The sequence below is a fragment of the Diorhabda carinulata genome, chromosome 6, assembly GCF_026250575.1.
Source record: "Diorhabda carinulata isolate Delta chromosome 6, icDioCari1.1, whole genome shotgun sequence".
NCBI lineage: Eukaryota > Metazoa > Arthropoda > Insecta > Coleoptera > Chrysomelidae > Diorhabda > Diorhabda carinulata.
The window spans coordinates 8,962,389-8,981,394 of NC_079465.1; the positions used below are offsets into that span (position 1 = coordinate 8,962,389).

General features: G+C 29.5%; 1 protein-coding gene across 2 annotated transcripts; it reads left to right on the plus strand.

The window, feature by feature from the left end:
* The first annotated feature begins 356 nt into the window (after window positions 1–356).
* On the plus strand, window positions 357–16,980 carry LOC130894960 (CDGSH iron-sulfur domain-containing protein 3, mitochondrial-like). 2 transcript variants are annotated; one of them, XM_057802029.1, is made up of 5 exons: window positions 357–663; window positions 2,413–2,480; window positions 2,534–2,663; window positions 2,967–3,060; window positions 15,028–16,980. In XM_057802029.1, the coding sequence occupies exons 2-5, from the start codon at window positions 2,433–2,435 to the stop codon at window positions 15,179–15,181; spliced, it is 426 nt and encodes a 141-aa protein (XP_057658012.1). In that variant the 5' UTR covers window positions 357–663; window positions 2,413–2,432; the 3' UTR covers window positions 15,182–16,980. The 2 variants fall into 2 exon arrangements, with proteins under 2 accessions (XP_057658012.1, XP_057658013.1); XM_057802030.1 differs by lacking the exon at window positions 357–663 and adding an exon at window positions 1,069–1,560.
* Window positions 16,981–19,006: the final 2,026 nt, after the last annotated feature.

The window sequence follows — 19,006 nt, forward strand, 5'->3', positions numbered from 1 at the left end:
AATCTTCCAAAACCCAAAATACAAAAAACTATTTCTAATACTTCTGTACATGCGTTTAGCAATAATACGCCCACTGTATGTACTAAATAATTTCAATTTCATGGTTGTATCTAGAATAGAGTAAATAATACTCACTATTTCATTCAAAATATTGTTTTTATTTTACATTACCTAATATTTCGTTTAATACATTCTGTGGCGAGTGGCGAGAGAATATAATATCAAAGTTTACAAATATTATTTTTTATTATCTTAATTTACCTTTCCTCTCTCAACGATCCGACACTGCATAGATTCGATTTATTGTGGGAAATTCCAGATTTTAGAAATTTAATTTTAATCGATGTGAACATTCCAGTATTAGTCACGTCACTCGGTAATTTTAAAGTATATTCTCGATTTTTTCACAAGAAACCTAGAAATTTATGTTGTAGTTGTTTTTGTTGTTAGTAGTTGTTTATATATATTTCTTGAAGAAAATTACTGTTGAAATTTGAAATTATAAATCGAAATATCGATATTTTAATTTAATCGAATAAATAATTGGCTGGCAGCAATATCACGATTCCGTATTTCGATTCAATACATCGCTAAAATTAATATTAGTTCCAGCAAAGTGAAGGGATAGTGTTTTTAAGACTGTTATTTCAAGTTCTAAGTTTAGTAAGTTGAAAAAATGATAGTATTAAATGAGAGTTATCAGTTTCATTAATAAGTATCCATAAAATAAATTTTTTGTCTCAAATATTAAGTGCATACAAATAGTATTCATTGTAATTTAGTATAATTTCATGGCCAAGCCTGAACGCTGAACCTATGCTACTTTTACTGTAATTTAAAAAATAATTGAAACCAGTTTTAAAAAATGTATTGCTATGAAAAATAAAGGCGTCAATAGAAATAAAGTATTAAACAATTGATGGTTAAGTCTTAACTTTGAATTTTTAGTATAATTTGTGTAATCTTATATCGTCGACCGCATTTATTTAGTCAGTATATCAAAGGTGATGTCATAACCTCATTTCATTGGAAAAAAAATTGGTGTCCATCTCCAATTAGACAAAAGTTAATTACTTAGAGCACTTCTTGATTTTGAGATTCTTTTATAGTTGGAATGTTTAGTTAAGCAATAAGGTGGGGTATTATCGTGATCAAAAGAAGTTTAATTACAACTCCGTTAATGTTTTCAGTGATCTTGAAACTTGTTTAATAAGGATATAATATAATAATAATGATACTTTGGAATATACCTAATATCAAATAATTATAAGTATCTATGATTTTCATTCATGAGTGGAAAATATATTACACATTTTTTTAAATTGAATATTTAGTATAGTAATAAGTGGATGATAACAAATTAATTACTTACCGCTAATATGATTCTTAAGCAACTTTTAATCTTTTTAAGGTTAAATTCATTGTTTCGCTTTTTAATATAGTTGTAGATAAAAATTAGGTATATGGTGTTACATGTTTACTGCTAAGGACACCTTTCTTATTGCAGCATTCTATATATAATCAAAACCATTATAGGATATAATTTTTTCGTTGATGAAGGTAAATGCTATATCTGCTTAAATATTTGAAACATTTTAACTTTGTTCATCCATATTAAAGTTATTTTAGTGAAATAGAAAATCATGTCAATAAATACAATAATTTCATACTAAAGTAATAACATATTTGTTAAGAGCTCATGAACAAATTTAATATACCAGAGGATCTGATAGCAATAAACTTAGATTATTGAATAAATTTGTGGATAGTGTACCTTATAGCATAAATTCCTGTATAAAATTTAGGTCTGAAAATCAAGACTTGCGCAAATTGGTGCTCATCAAAGTTTAACATGAGAAATTTTAAAAAACTTATTCAACAATTTATAGGCTTGACTGTCACAAGTAAATTATGAGTAAATGCGTAAAATTTCACTTTTAATGATTATAAATCATAGCTAAGTATTCATTTAACACATTTTAGTTGGTATTGAATATTGTTAGATTCATGTTTTCTTTTTAACAATTGGAAATGTATCTTTTCCTCTCAAAACTGAAGTTCCTGTCACTACCTTATAGAATTAGGTGTAAAAATTGAAGTATAAAAGTTAATTATACAATCTCATACAATTTGATCATATGAGAGAGTTTCAGTATGTTTGTATATGTATTTGACATTTAAATTCGATTAAAACACAAAAAATATAAAAAAAATTGATGAACATAATTCTTTGGTACATATTTCAAAAACTAAGTGAATTTTCATAAAATATATAATTGTATAATATGCAGTTGATATTAATAATGACCAAACATCATATTATATCACTGATTGAAGATGTTATACTCAAAATATGAAATTTCATTAATATATGTATGGTTTATTGATTAACATGTATATTTTTTCATATAGTATACTTACCAATTTTAAGGATGATGTTATCAAGGGTAGTAAGAAATTCGCTGAATAATCTGCCGAAGGTAAATTGTTGTTTTTCCTTTAATCCATTGTTTATATGTTTGTTTTTATACAGGCATGTTACTCTACTGAACCCGTAGGACCACCCAAGAATGTACTTATAGAACAAACTATCAAATCTCATGAGAAATATACTAATGGAATAATTCATGACAAAAAACCGATAAAAGTTTTACTAAAAGCAGGTATTAACAATTTTTTGTAAAAAAAAATAGAAACTTACCTCACTTTAGATATAACATCAGAAGGCTCTGTAATTAATACGAGTTATATCAACATTTCATTATTTTAGTTTCTTATAGTATATTATGCAAAGTTAATAATTATTTTACATACTGTTATGAAAATGTGGTTGTACTAGATGGGTATTGAGAATACTATAATGAATTCAATTAACACTACTTTCAAAATATAACTAAATTCATAATTAAAATCAATAATATCTTTCCTTGAATGACATTTAAAAAAAAATTTGGTTTTTTATTTAGACAAAACCTATTGGTGGTGTCTCTGTGGACACAGCAGTAACCAACCATATTGTAATGGAAGCCATTTGAATATTTTCAAATGGATTAAACAGAGGTGAGTTGATTTTGATATATTTATATACACTTCTGTGATTTATCAAATGCTCTTTAAACTATAATAGTTATAATAGTTATATATTTTTTCCACTTTGTGCAGTGTACCCGCAATCTTGCAGAACACAATTTTGATTTTAATTTTTAGGTACTAAAACAACTCTACTCCTTCACATTTGAAACACATTCTTAACATGGATGTATTTTTTTCCTAATTTTGATGAAAAATTTGACTTTAGTCACAATAATTAATCAATCCATTAATAGTGCAGTCCACAGGTAGTTTCAAAAGGACAAAATTCAATGAAACTTTGCGAGGTTTTTCAGGGATGGTTAATTAATATTTTCTCAAGCTTTTCTCTCACATCTTACGGTAAAAGTTCTTCAATACCTTTTTGTAGCACTTTAAATTTTCCACAATTATGACCATACAAAAATGTTTGTATGGTTGGTAACCATGAGGTAGCAATTCAAACTTTGATTAATTAAGTTTAACTATTGCGATAACGGATGTGTGAGCTGGTGCATTGTCTTGATGAAATAACACTTTCTTCTTAGCCAAATGCGGCCGTTTCCGCATAATACTCGCTGTTGATAATTTTTCCTTTTTCAAGAGATTAAAATTATCCCGCGCACATCCCAAAAAACCGACGATGTGAATTGAATTTTTAGAGATGCAGGTGTGGTCTAAATTTTATTTTGACCCGTTGATACAAGCATTAAGAAATGAAAAATTACTTTTCTTTATTTTGTCAAGGTCTGTAAAAAAATCTAATCAAATTGTATTTACTAATCCTATTCCAGCTTTTAGTCGTTTCCGAGATATTTGAGGTTTTCAATTATTATTGTATTTTTTAACAAGTTTTAATTTTTTTTGTATACTTTTATAATTCGGTAAATTTAGACATTCGAAGTTAGATAAATTCCCATCTAACTGAAAATCAGCAAAATTGCGTGAAATACAATTGAACATAGAATTTGAATGTTCCCCATCATTTCAGTGAATGGAAAAATTTTATTCAAGGTCAAAGGTCAAAAAAATGAGTTTTTCGCGATTTTCAGCAAATCGGTGAGTTTTATCATAAAAATACCTTGGACGAAAATTGTAGATCATAAAGTTATCTACAAAAAACGTATCAATACTTTTTTTCCTACAAGCCACTGTTTCTGAGATATAATGATTCAAAAAGTTGTAAAAGTAATGGTTTCACCGATATATTTTCAGTAACTTTTATTACAACATTGATATGAACTGAGACTTGTGAGTATTTGTATGAAATTTCTGTTGAGTGGTTGGAACTTTCATAAGTTCATGAAATAAATTATTAATTGACCAAGATGTTGCTGAAAATATATAAGTGAAACCATTAAATACGACAACTTTTACAACTTTTTGAATCGTTATATCTCAGAAACAGTGGCTCGTAGGAAAAAAAGTATTAACACGTTTTTTGTAGATAATTTTATTTTCTATAATTTTCGTCTGAGGTATTTTTTTGATAAAAATTATCGTTTTGCTGAAAATCGCCAAAAACTCATTTTTTTTGACATTTGACATGGAATAAAAAATTTTTCATACACGGAAATGATGAGGATGTGACGTGACACCCATAAATATAATTAATTATAGTTTTTGTATACAATAGAATTAGTATTTAAGAGAGCAAAAACTTGCATAGATGGTCATATATAATTTTAACATTCAACAAGAACAGTAGTCAGATTATTGAAACCACTTTATTTATTTATATTGTATGTTAATAAACAGTTTTTCAAAGTTGTGAATTAAGTTATTCAACTCATGTGAAGATTAATATTTGTTGCACAAATACATCCTTTTGAGACTGTACATTTTCAACTCATATATATAATATTATGTTTAGCGCTAATTTTATTTTGAGATGAATTTAATTGAAAGAAAAAATTGTTTATAAAATTTATTCTCATTTGGTGTTATTACAAGTTAACTTCTTCAAATTATATTATTTTTGCTTACATCTTTGTTAAGTAGAATTCATATTTTTTTGGTCATAACTAGAAGTTGTTTTTTAGTAGAAGGTCAAACAAAAATAAATTCTGTTTACCTATAGTCTGGGTGGGCGACCAAAATCTGTGATGTTTTATTATTAAACATTTTCTCAGAATCAATCAAATTCAAATGTAAATGCCCAGTAGCGCCGATTTTAGAAAAATTACTACTTAACGTTTTTTAATAAATTATTGTAATAAAATGTTATTCTATATAAAATTAGTGAGAAACGAAGAAGAATGTAATAAGTGAAAAATTAACAAATTAACAAATTTTTATATTTAAAAATACAATTACAATGACTTCTTACTGAACATATCACTTTTATCGATTAAATATCTCATTAAACATGTATATGTATGGTATCTGGACCATGAGTTATCTATGCTTTAGGTACAGACTAATAAATCAGTCGTAATCAACTTTCAGTAAGTAGATTCGTTGATCCGTTAACTCATCAGGATGGATTTTACCCCTCCGCTGAAATCATTATCATGCTAAGTAATGCGAATGAGTAATTTCCATCACCAGTGAATCCTAGGTACAATTTTCAAGGGCTAATTTCCCCCAGCTCTACAGAGATTTGCTCAATATCAGTTGGAATCAATTATTGGTTCAAAACAACGTTGACATTGCTTGCGAAAATTTTTAGTCATCAAATTCAAGAAGCAGTCTCTGCTAGCGTTCCTAAAACAATTCCCAGATCTTTCAAAAAATACCTTCACGGTTTAACAATGACTTTATTCGTAACTTTAAAGTTGAACATTATTTGTTACAAAAATGTAAAAGTACCAATAATAATGATGACTACATTGAATTTAGTAATCTGCGAGCCAAAATTAAGATAGATATATATGTCGGAGTCATTATATTTACATGAGAAATGTAGAGCAACAGCTAACAAATGATCCTAAGAAGTTTTGGTACTATTTCAGAAGTCTAGAAGATATTCAGAATACATACGGAATATGTCCAAATTATCTACCGCGAACGTTACTCAAGATAAAAATGCACATTTTACCCCATATCTTGGAGGGGTTATGATTAAGACTTAAGGCTAACTTGAGTTTTTTGAGCTACCCTTATGCGATTCAATATCAAAAAAGTAATTAATTTTATGGGAATGTGGCGTGTATTTAATGAGCACAAATGTGTGATAATAGTAATAAATGTATATAAGTAACAAATTTAAGGATATTTGTGACTAAATGGACAGAATTTTCAAAATCGGTCTACAACTGCTTCTGAGAGTTGCATATTGTGTTGGTGGATGGGTGAAAATGAAAATGGTATCGGCATTGGAATTTATTGGTTATGAAAAAAATTATTCAACTTTCTATATTCTATATCAGAATTTGGACGACACTTATCAATATCGAAACTTTCAAGTTTTTGGGGGTAGTCTAGTGATCATTTTAGGTCTTAAGTTGTATTTTATGCGAAGCGAAATTAATTTTTCACAAAAAATACATAACTTTGGTTATGAAGGCAAATTATTTTCAATGAATTCATGTTTCTGTACTTTTGATAATGAATTTTTCAAATTGAAATTAATGGATTCATTTAAAAGTTATAAATTCATTTTTATATTCAGTAGTGAATGAAAGTTTAAAATAATAGCTAAGGTACTGACTAACAAAAAACGATCGCCTTCCAAGAACACTAAATATATTTTATCTATACTTAGTGGTTTTTCCTATCACATCGGAAAGTCGGCGAATCAATACAGGCGAACTTATAACGACACTATTTTTATTTTCGTTCAACTGTTTCTATCGTATTTTTAGAAAACCAGTGAATCAGGTCGGGAATTTCGAAATAGTTGTATTACCACTTATTGGCACATATACATGGTAATATGTATGGTAATATGTACATGGTAAATTAAATTTGTCATTTAAAAATAAAAATAAAAACTCGTTGCTACGTAAGTTTTCTTTTTCTTGTATTTTTTCGAATAATTCCATAGATGATCCTTAGCGTGTAGTTGTTTTTTGTCTAGTCTATTGTGGTATCTTAACAATGAAACAAAAATATTTACTTATCCTGGCGTAGCAATAAATCAATTGGAAAAATTTCATTAGCGTGCCTAATATAAATTGCAGCATGAATTTTTAGTCAGTTTATCTGTCCCTCAATAAATCAAGTTTAACTTTATGTATTCAATATCAGAATGAACATTCGGCATATTCCGTGATTTGCATAAAATAACGATTAATCACTTTCTCCAATTATACAATTCATATTTATCAAAACATTATCTATCGTAATAACTTGATTTCTCTTGACAATAGAAAATACCATAAGTTTGTTCCGATATGGGATGAAGGTCCGTCACAGAAGTTTTAAAAAAATCAACTTCTTATTTCCGGTTTGTAACAAAAACAGTCACTCAAGGCTTTTGTAACTCAAAAATTGCCACTATTGACTGGAGAAGATGAGACAATCGCAGTCACCGCAAATTCAACTCTTGATTCGCGACGAAAGCTACCACCCAGCCTGCCTGGAGTTGGTACATCGATGCTAGAAATATAATTTCGACAAGGAGATTTGGCAGAACTTCTTAAAGTCTTGAACATCAATGAACCCACTGGCCCAGATGGAATATCACCAATCGTAGTGAAGAATACCGCAGTTGAACTAACAAGTCCGCTATACAAACTCTTTTCTCTATCATATAAAAGAGTCTCTTCCTGCAGATTGGAAAATTGGTATTCAACCCATACCAAAAAAAGAAAAAAATCGGTACCCAACAACTACCGTCCGATTGCTTTAGTCTCAGCTAATGTCAAGGACGTGGATAAAGTCGATAACCAGCAAATCCTGAGATATCTTTAGCATCAATATGCTTTCCGTAAACATAGATGAACCGGGGACCTCCTGGCCCATGTCACCAACGTATGGACTGAAGCTATAGAGAAATATAGGCAATCCAGAGCAGTCTCACTGGACATATCCAACGCTTTTCACAAAGTTTGGCATGTCAACCTTCTAAACAAATTAAGATCATAAGGTTTGTCGTCCTCACGCTGGTGTTCCCCGGAGATACATCTGGTCACCTACTCTTTTTCTCCTGTCCATCAACGAACTACAAACCCGATTTATAGAATTGCCGACTATAGCACACTGCTGCCATCGTTCAAATCAACCGCCCCAATAAACTCGTAAAACAACAGATCACCACCATCAATACTGATCTTGAAAACATTCTGGATTGGGATGGAAGTTTTTACAAAGATGGCTGGCTTGCATCTTAGAATCTGGTCCTGTCTGTTAAAGATCAATCAAATTCAATGCAAATCAAAGCACCACTCGAGTGCTTGTTTTTTTCATAAAAAAATGTGTATGTAATATTTTTATATTACTTCGATGGTCCATCCTATCCTGTATTGGTTTTGCAAGTGTCATGAATTTGTATTACTTTGTCGTAGTTATGAATATAGAAACCTGTGGTGTTGATAGTAAACTACATATTGGCAAAATTTATTTTTAATATTTGTTGTCTCTAATCTCTCTTACTATATGTTAAACGAAGAAGTTTATTTTAATTAAAAACAGCAAAATTAGGAGGTGCTATGAATATCTTTTCATTTTATTTGAAATTTAGTAATATTCTACTTGTTTTACAAATACCAAGAATTTTGTTGACCTAAATAGATAAGCGTTATTGTTTTAAAAGATACAAATTATTGATAATTTCGAGGGTGTGTTGAGAAAATAGTAACGTGTTTTTGAGAAAATTATTTTACTGTAAGCTTTTTCCACTTAAGTCTACCGAATTTTCAATTTGTATGAACGGACGGTTGTTTTTCATTCGGCAACAAAATCGGCATGCCTGTTTTCCGTTTTCCAAATAATCAGTAAATACTAAAGTAGTAAACTAGTAAATGTCGAAAGTTTGTAATTGACTTTTTTTTGTCTGCACATGTGTGGATAATTTAGATTCTTAAATCTCTAGAATGCCATAAACAAATAAAAAGGTTTTCTCAGAAGTTTTCTCCATAAGAACAGTCGCAACATGTAAACAGCTTATAAAAACAATACAAAGATTTGTCGTCATATAAAAAACATAGACCATCTAGGATAAAAATTACAAGGTGAATTCGCAAAACTTTAGATTCTATTAACACTAGACCGGCTTCATGGTCTATATCTTAAGGCTAGTTCGTAACAGTACAGTTAAATTTATTTCAGTTTTCTTCTTCTCTATTTTTTCATCATTACCATCAGAATGATATTATTGTGTTAAGATTTCTTATATATAAGTAATTGCGGTTATTTTATACTTTCGTGGTCTGCTCGTTTTTGGCTCTAGAACATCGAAAAATCATCCGATTTCGATAAATTTTTTTAAAATTTTCGAAAAAAAAATATGGGAATAAAAAAATTAAAATATAATCATTTCAGAGCTTTAAATGTTCATGAAAATGCATTCATTCACGTATATTTGTTGCTAACTTTTTTCAAATAATCAAATGAAGTTGTTATATTTTTTTTCATAATCTAAATAAAAACAAACAAATGGAAAAAAATATACAATAATGTTGATTTATCATGTTTTTACAATTAAAAATAATAACAATTTCTTTTATAATTGAACTTTTCTCACATATAATCGTTTGTACCTTTTTCATTAAGTAATCATTAAAGTTATATGAATAAAAAATCAGTTAATTTTGAAAAATAGAAAATTTTCACCATTAAAAAAATGGTATCTTACTAAGGTTGACTCTTTTTGTTACAAGATTTTTTTGAAGATAATATTAAAAATTGATTTATTTATTTTTAATATAATATACAGTTAATTTTTTTATTTTTGTCATTTTAAGATCATTCATTGAAAATTTTATCTATTTTTTGTTTAAAACACAAATAGATTATATTTTTCTTGCCATTAAACATAAAAATATAAAATTTTGAAGTCAAAGTATTATTTTAACTTACTTAACACTCAAGAATCATCAGTTGTACATAATTTTTTTTGTAAATATTCATTTTTTTCGTATAGACCAAAGAAATAACTATAATTTGACTATGTACCATTATTAACGATAAAAATTTTTTGTAAAAAATTAATAAATAAATATGTGATTTTCATTTTCTTTGTAGAGTAACAAAAAAAAAACATATGAGTTTGATGCTTTCACAAAAGTTCTGAACGATTATATCTCAAGAAGTGCATTTATGACCACATTTAAGACCACATTTAAAGTCATAAAACCATATAAAATCTTTAATTGATATATTTCCTATATTATTTCACAAAAATTCGTCAAAAAAACGAAGATTTAAAAAAAATTAATCGAAATCGGATTCAATTTTCTAGAGCGTTTATGATAACATTTGAAGTGGGAAAAACATATGAAATCTTTAAGTGAGATAGAAAATGAATAAACAAACATTTTTCAATTTTTTTCCAAAACGTTTGTTTTTTGTGTAGATTAACAAAGAATATGTATATATGTATAAAACTACCGTAATTGCTTATTTTAACAACTAGCTTAAAAGAAGTAATTTAAAAATAGAAGACCAAGTTTAGTAAACAAATTTTTCGTAATACAAAATAAATAAACGGAATAGGCTTGATTTTACTAAAGTCAGTAAAGTTTAATTTGAAAACTGAAAATTATTATCCTTAGTTATATTTTGATCACTTGAAATTGTGTTATTATTTTGTAATCTTATTAAAATACTTATTTATAGTGTCACTATAACCTTTCTAAATTATCTAATACATATTAGTATTAAAGAATACCATAAGACTTATTAGCCGTGAAAGATTTGATATACGTTATCATTATTTAAACATATATTTTCACATTATGTATTATTCGTTTTATCTTTTTATAAATGTTTAATATAAGAAGCAATAAGTGGGAAACAAATATTTGTTTTTAATTATAACTTTTAATTTTCAAACAATCCGTACATTTTTAATTTTCATATTTGCTTTTGTTAGGAGAAATACCAATTTTACATTTTAATACCTTAAACTCTTGAAGTTATTTTACACAGATCGGTGTAGCTAACAATTTTAATGTTTTTATTATCAAACTAGAATTAAAAAATGACAGTTATTCTACAATAAATGGTATTTTGCGTGGCCTAATCTCTAGTGAAAAAATTCTAACAGAGCAACAACGTTTCATGAAAATTCATAAAATAATGCAAATTCTACAAATATTGAAAATTTTTCTTGTTCCAATAGTCCTAATAATAGAGTCACTAAATCTAAAAATTACTTCACTCCAAAATTAGAAATCAATATTTGTCAAAACACTGTAACAATTAACATCAATAAATAGGTAGTTAGTCTTGGAGGAATCGACGTATCGAAAACTATTCCACTTCAATTTTTTTATGCGATCTTCTTCAAATTGCCCTACTTATAATATAAATCCATGTTGCCATGGGACAGCTCCGTGTCATATTATTTAAACGGAAATAAAAAAGGTCCTATGACTTTCCGCGATAAGTTTAATATTTTTAGAGACATGAATTTTTAAACGTTAGGGAAAACTCAAAGCACTATTGAAAATAACATTGCTACTTATACTGGCAATATCCAAAATTCTAAACCATACCTTGTGAGACCTAGTCTTTCTTCCAGTTTTATAGCACCCACATTTTTGGTTTAGTGAATCTACTCCTTCCTTTGTCTGATTATAAAAAAACATTTTTGGCTTTTCATTTATATTTATGATGGTGTCTGTGTAATGCATTGATGATACTAGCAACATTGCACGATTTTTTTGTACAAAGAAACAAGTATCATTTTTAGCAAATCAAAAAATATGAGAATTAGAAGGCCTGTCTTTTTTAGGTTGAAATTCATTAGGAATTTCTCGCCTGTTTTTTTCTGTCGGTTCCGACGTATGCTAGATTACTTTTTGTCAGTTCCCTTACTAACTCCATAGACGAGAACCAATTATCTGAAATAATGTTTCTGTTGGTTTCAGATATTGGTGAAATGAGAACCAAAACGTCTAATGTAAGAGTAGCTGGTTTTCTTGGATTTGTTTTATGAGTTCCCTTGCCAGTATCTTTGAAGCCATTTATGAGATAATGAGTTTTAGAGTCCACTAAAGATTGCATTTTGATTCCGTACTTGTCTGGTTTAGTTTTTAGGTTCATTCTTCTACTGTTCTCTGAAAGCCATTAGCATTTTATTATGGTTAGATATTCACCACAACTGTAGTTTTTAAATAATTTATCAAAAATATTGGATATTGTAGCAAAGTGTGTCTCCACTCACAATTCGTTCAGTTTGTGTATTTTTTTTCAAAACATACAGCAGAAAGTGAAAAGTAAAACCTATTCAATGACATTGGATTTGAAAACCTCTGCTAAATACAATAGGCCAACAAACGCTTTCATTTCAATAATATCTAATGCTTGGTATACTGGCAAGATATGTATTGTATTTAGTGGCTATCTCAGTGATCCTTTCGTTAGTTTTTTCGACTATTATACTCATCAATAAGACATTCTCAGACTTGAATTCGTTATTGTGGCCTAATATCCTGTGATTTTCGTATAACGCCAGGTAAGTGACTGACGAAATTGTCTTCGCGCCCCTAATAGGGCAGGGGGTGGTTTTCGCCCAATTATATCTATTTTTTCTATTAAAAAATTTATGGTATTAGTTATATCCTCTCCATCCGAAAAATCGCCATCACGCCATCGCCAAACGTCTGTCAAATTATAAACGTTTCTTTCATTATCTTCATCCTCCGCCAAACGTCTGTCAAATTATAAACGTTTCTTTCATTATCTTCATCCTCCCATATCTTGCTTAGAGAGAGAATTACTTGATTTCAAAAATCATCATTTTTAATCTAAAATCCATAGTATGTTGTGGGTACTTCGTTTTCAAATTTATTTTATGTCAAAACTCACTTATTATTGCGAGAACTCGCCATTTTTTATTGTTCATACATTGTTTTTATGTAACAATTGAACCATAAGTGGGTCAAATTTGATCATAAACAGCTGTAACTCCCCAACGATTAACAAAAACTACTTAGTGTTTACGCAAGATTAGTTAAATATATGATTCGCAGCGTGTAAGGTCAAATATGACCGGGCCGTGGTAGTTAAGGGTTAAACTAATTTTCTATCAAAACAGACCTAAAATTTAGATAGACTGTCAAGAAAAATAGTATACTACTGCTACTTTATAGTATAAGTGAACTACAGAAACTTGCATGGTTTTGGGGTTGTACAGTGTCAGTATGTTGTTCAGCATTTTATTCAACACTATGTTCAATATTTCTATTTGCAACTTTTAACTTTAGTACATTAAACTTTTGTTTAATGTACTTGTGTTGCTAATGGCATTCATTATTTGGCGTTTTAATGCAATAAGATCTGCTCCTGCATCTACCAAAATTGTTGCAGAAGAACGCCTAAAGATGTGGCCAGTATATTGTTCTGAATTCGGAAGATTTAAAAACTTTGCCACTATCTTTGGCACTCTGCCTATTTTGTCTATACCCACCACTTGCTGGGTGCAGTTTTCATTTTTATAATTGAGAAAAAACCTTAGTTTATAGGTTGGTGGCCTAAGATTGGTATATTTTTTAAATATATTATAAAACTGTCCAGTAAGTGTGAATTTTCTGGACATCTAGTTTTTTGTGTTATTTATTTTTATCACAGTAGCTGTACCCAAATCCTCTATATCGTTTATAGTCAATTGTGTGAGCTCCTGCTTTCGGCTTGCTCCTGATATACCAAGGATAAGTGGTAACCTAAAATAATAAAAAGTACTCATACCTTGAAGGTAAAAATAGATATTAAACTTGCTTACTTTTGTAAATAAATGTAATCATCTGGAGCTGTTTCTACGAAATTATTTATTTCTTGCTGCGACAGGACATTGGCTTTTTTTGGTTTATAGCCATCATTTTTTCTTTTTAAGAATGCCTTTAATTGCAGAAACTTAGAAATATCAAAATTATGCTCAACAGTTAAAGTAGTTCTCAACATTGAGTAATGTGTCCACAAAGTCGGACTTTGTACTTTTAATGATAATTCATTCATATAGGTCAGAAGTACTTTCTCAGAAAACAAACTTTTTATTTGTTTTCTTTGTCTCCATTTAATAAATTGATCATAAGCACATTGATACCTTACTCTAGACATTGAAGGCAATTATTTGAGAGAAGTGTTTTTAGCATCTTCTATTATTTCTGGAGGAGTATTTTCAAAATAACTAGAATCCATTTTTCTGCCAGCACAATACTTACAATTTTACAAAATGACTGCTTGTGTGTTTGACAATTATTACTACAGCCTACTTAACATAATTTTTAAACTTTTAACTCACCTATTAGTAAAATCAAGACAGTCAGATGAAGAATGTTTTCCTTCAATATGGAGAATAAATTTTCTTTCAACTACTTTATACATTACCCAGTATTAGTAATCACTTAATTTTAATGTTTTAATGTTTAAATTATCTTGCAGACACTAGTATTTATTTGACCACAAATCACAACAAACTCTCAATTTTCATTGTAAACACCAATATAACCTCAAAAAATCATATTGTCCACTTCTTCAGTCTTCTTAAATTTGACTTTGTTCCTTTTGGCACTCGGCTAGATTCATATTGAATTCGCGTATTCCCTCTATCGTTCGAAACCATATAAACTTAAGAAAACGAAGCATTTCAATACATGTATGTTTTGTTATTTTTTAGTTCATACGTGAAATAAGCTACTTTCTTAGGTGAAAATGAGTGTGCAATCTATCTTTTTCATAAGTGATTGTAGAAAAATAACTATTAATGTGATTATACGGTATCGAAGTTATTCTTGTTTCCTTGCAACTTGACTTTACTTACACTCGTAGATTGTAATTAAAATTTTATCTTGATATTACTATTTCAAAAATATTTTTTCCATAACTGTATGTGGTTTCTTCATATTTTAGGCCTTTGAAATTCAGGGTACCCGAAACTAAGGAATATTCACTCTGCGTTTGCAAACAGACAAATAACCGTCCATTCTGTGATGGTGCTCACAGAAAACCGGAAGTACAACAAGCTAAATCTGTCATTGAACAAAAACAAGAGAAGAATAAATGAAGTTTTTAAATCATTTTTAAGATTTAGAAGTCACCTATGTAGGTTATCGTATTTTTACCATGTCTCTGTCTAGAAGATGTTTATATGTGTTTTTTACATATTTTATATAGGTAAAAATATCTTTTTTAAAATTGAAGTGCCTAATCTAGTCGCTGTTAAGTATTCTAAATACAAATTTTTTTATACATATGTTTTGTAATAAATTCTTCATTTTTTTATTATAATATGCATAAGTTCATAAAACGGGTATTGCATTGTCATGTAACTAATTCCGAATGGTATATAAACATATTATTTGCTTCTAGACACAGATTTTTAGATGTGCTTGTTATATAATGATTATGTAAATCGATTCAATTTTAATTTTTTTATGGTAAAATAGAGCCCAGTACATAAAACAGCATCGATTTGGTACACGACGTTTGAATTCGTAAACCGCTAGATAAAAGTTAGTTCATCACCAACCGGTATTTGTGGCTGTTCGTTCTGGCCGCAAATGAAAATGGCAGCCTGTTTTCCACGACGAGAAATATGTCGGAAAAACTGATGAAATACACGCATGTAAGTTTTTTCATACTACTGTAGAAACCCCGACTTAGCGCGGTGCAATAGTGCAATGTATCTGGTTGGAAAAACCTCGCCAGAAGAAATTTCCGGAAAATCAATACCGAAAAACCTACAAGGAGACCTTAACTACGAGCGGTGCAGTAATGTCAGATATCGGGCTGGTTGGAAAACCACCCTTGCCAGAAGCAACTGGAAGTTGGTAAGTGAAAATTGATACGAAAAAAATATATGGTACACGCGTGAAAATTTTTATACGCTTTTAGGGACTTTAACTAAGAACGGTGAAATAGTACCAGCAGGTCGGAAAACCTTCGGAAAAATTTGAGCAATGTCGATGTAGATGTCAAATCAAAAGTAATCAAAGTCCTTACATTCAAAACCTTTTTTTCATGATGCCATTCAAAAACTCTTTTTACTACTCCACATAAAAAATCACCTTGATACGATAAAAACTAGCTGAGTATTTTCATATTTGTACAGCGCGTCCGATTTTAAGACGCGCTCACAGTTTTTGGCGCATCACACCGCGGGCCACCAATCTTCCTTCAGTGCGATAACGCGCCTACGTTTGTACATCCAGAGCGTCTATTTAAATTTCAAATACTGATAAATCTATATACGTTCAAATAAATACATTTTTTACTTTAGTATTAAGAAATGTAGATTATGTTTGTAGAAATGAAATAAATGATTATATATAATACATAATGAAAATACCAAGAGAGTTTTCAACGTATCAAAGTTATTTTTTTTATTTGGGGCAGCAAAACGAATAATATCGAATTCAAAAACTTTTGATTTCGCCGCTCTTGGTTGAGGTCCCTAAAAGCGTATAAGAAAATTTTCACGCGTGTATCATATCATTTTTTTTTGTATGATTTATCGAATTTTCATTCACTTCTGGCCCGATTTCAGACAGACTTTGAATCGCTTCTGGCAAGGGTTTTCCAACCAGATACATTTCTAGTACTATTGTACCACGTTGAGGTTTCTACTGCAGTATGAAAAAACTTCTTGTACTTTATCAGTTTTTCCGGCATATTTCTCGTCGTGGTATGGCTGACATTTTATTTGCGGTCAGAATGAGCAGTTAGAAATACCGTTTGGTGATGAACTGACTTTTATTTAGCGAATGCTGTTTTATGTAGTTAGCTCTCTATCGATATAAGTTACAGTTTACAGTTAGATTAAATCAACTTTATTCACAAATTAAATTAAATTTTTTGCTTTGATTTGACAATTTATTTTAACCACTCCAATAAATCTATAAGTAATTTGAGTTTTAAAAAAATTTTTCTGAAATAAATATATCTCCATTTATACAATATACGAACTTGAATAGGTTTTATTAAAAAAAGTAATCTTTTGTGAAGTACTGATGCTGTGCGTAAACTGATATTGAAAGATCGTCATGTGACATACCGCGACATTGAGGCATATTTGGGCATTATTTCCACTCGCATACATTCAATATTGCATAAAAATTTGGTTGTCAAAAAGATTTATTCGCTTTGGATACCGCAGAATTTGACAATTGTTCAAAAAAGTTTGTGCCGATTGGTGGAAAGAAATTCTGAAAAAATTCAATCGTGCAGCTTCAAAATATGTCTAAGATTATGGATCATGGATCTATGCATATAAATCGTAAACTAAAAAATCCATTGTATGAGTCAAGTCTAACAAAAGTTGTTGGCGTACGAAGCACTTCGAAGCCTAATTTCTCGGTATATCTGGACATGTCACCACATGTTCCATTAGAGCAACGTAGAACGGTCAATTCTGAATAGTACACCAGCATTTTCTGGCCAGTAGTGTTCGAAAAAAGCAAGGAAACCAATCGCAGAAGATGAATAATTCTCCACCGCGACAATGCGAGCTCTCACACGACAGTACAAACAAAAACGTTTTTGAACAGTAAAAAAATCGAACTTGTATGTCACCAAATGATTTTTCCTTATTCCCGCAGATCAAAAATAAATTGCGAAGTAAACGTTTTTTTACACACAGAAAAAGCGGTTGATGCGTTCACCTCACATGTTTTGAAGGTACCTCAATCGAAATGGAACAAATGCTTCGATAATTTGTTCAAACGCATGCAAAAGTCGATTGATCTTGATGGAAAGTATTTTAAAAAACAATAAAGCCATATCCAATCATAAATATTTGTTTTTATTTGTCTCAGAACTTAAACAGCAACCCATACACTTTCTAGTCTGAACTATACTTTTCTTTTGTCTTTCAGGTAGTAAATAAACATCATATAGTACATAAAAAAACATTGATCTGATATAAAAACTTTATTGGAAAACATCATGATATCTTCAAACTTTGTGCAAACCATTTATTAAAAGAATTCTATTGGGACAGTGTAGTTGTAAGTGTTGGTGTAACGGTGGTGTAAATAGTGTGTTTAGTATGAATATCACCAACGGTTCCAGAAATTTCAACTTAGTCGCCTGTAGATAACTTACTGGAAGCAAAGCAACTCGTGCTTCTCTTCGATTTGAGTTACACAGGAAGTATAAGTCTTCTATGACTATGACTAGCCCTGCTTAGTCATCATGAGTCCCAATGTTTTGAGGAATACTCTCGAATTCAACCAAAGTACATTTTTTAAAAAATGAGACTGTTGTCCAGAACTATCTTTTGTATACAATAAATTTATATCAAAACATCATGTAATACAAAATGAAGTACATAAATTGAGTTAATATCAAAATAACTTTATTGGTTCCTGGATAGAAAACTAATAATGTCAATCCAAAATAACCTGATACATAGTTCAGTAATCAAGCAGGATTGGTCATAATAAGGAATAGAAACTGTTTATGAGCTTCCACATAAACTACCGAAAGTATTCACAGATTTCAGTTAAAATTTTATCTTAGATCGTATCTTTGTATCGTAGATCTTTGTATGTAATGAACCACATATTCCATGAAGGTTTGATATGAAGGCTGGATGTACAATGTCTGAATAATGATACTTCCTTATATCTAGAGTTATCAACAAATTGAGATGAAAATTACTTATTAAAAATTTATAAAAAAGATTGTCTAATATCAGCAGATTAATCTAATAGCAGACTTTTACGGCATCCGGGAGGAAAATTGATAACGTCAAACTAAAAAATCGGATAAACAATTTAATGCTAAAGCCTGCTTGCTTATAAAAGATGAGCTTTCACATCCCACCGCAAAGTATTCAAACATTATGATCGAATTTTTCCTTAAATCACAAATCCATCTTTGTAAGTAA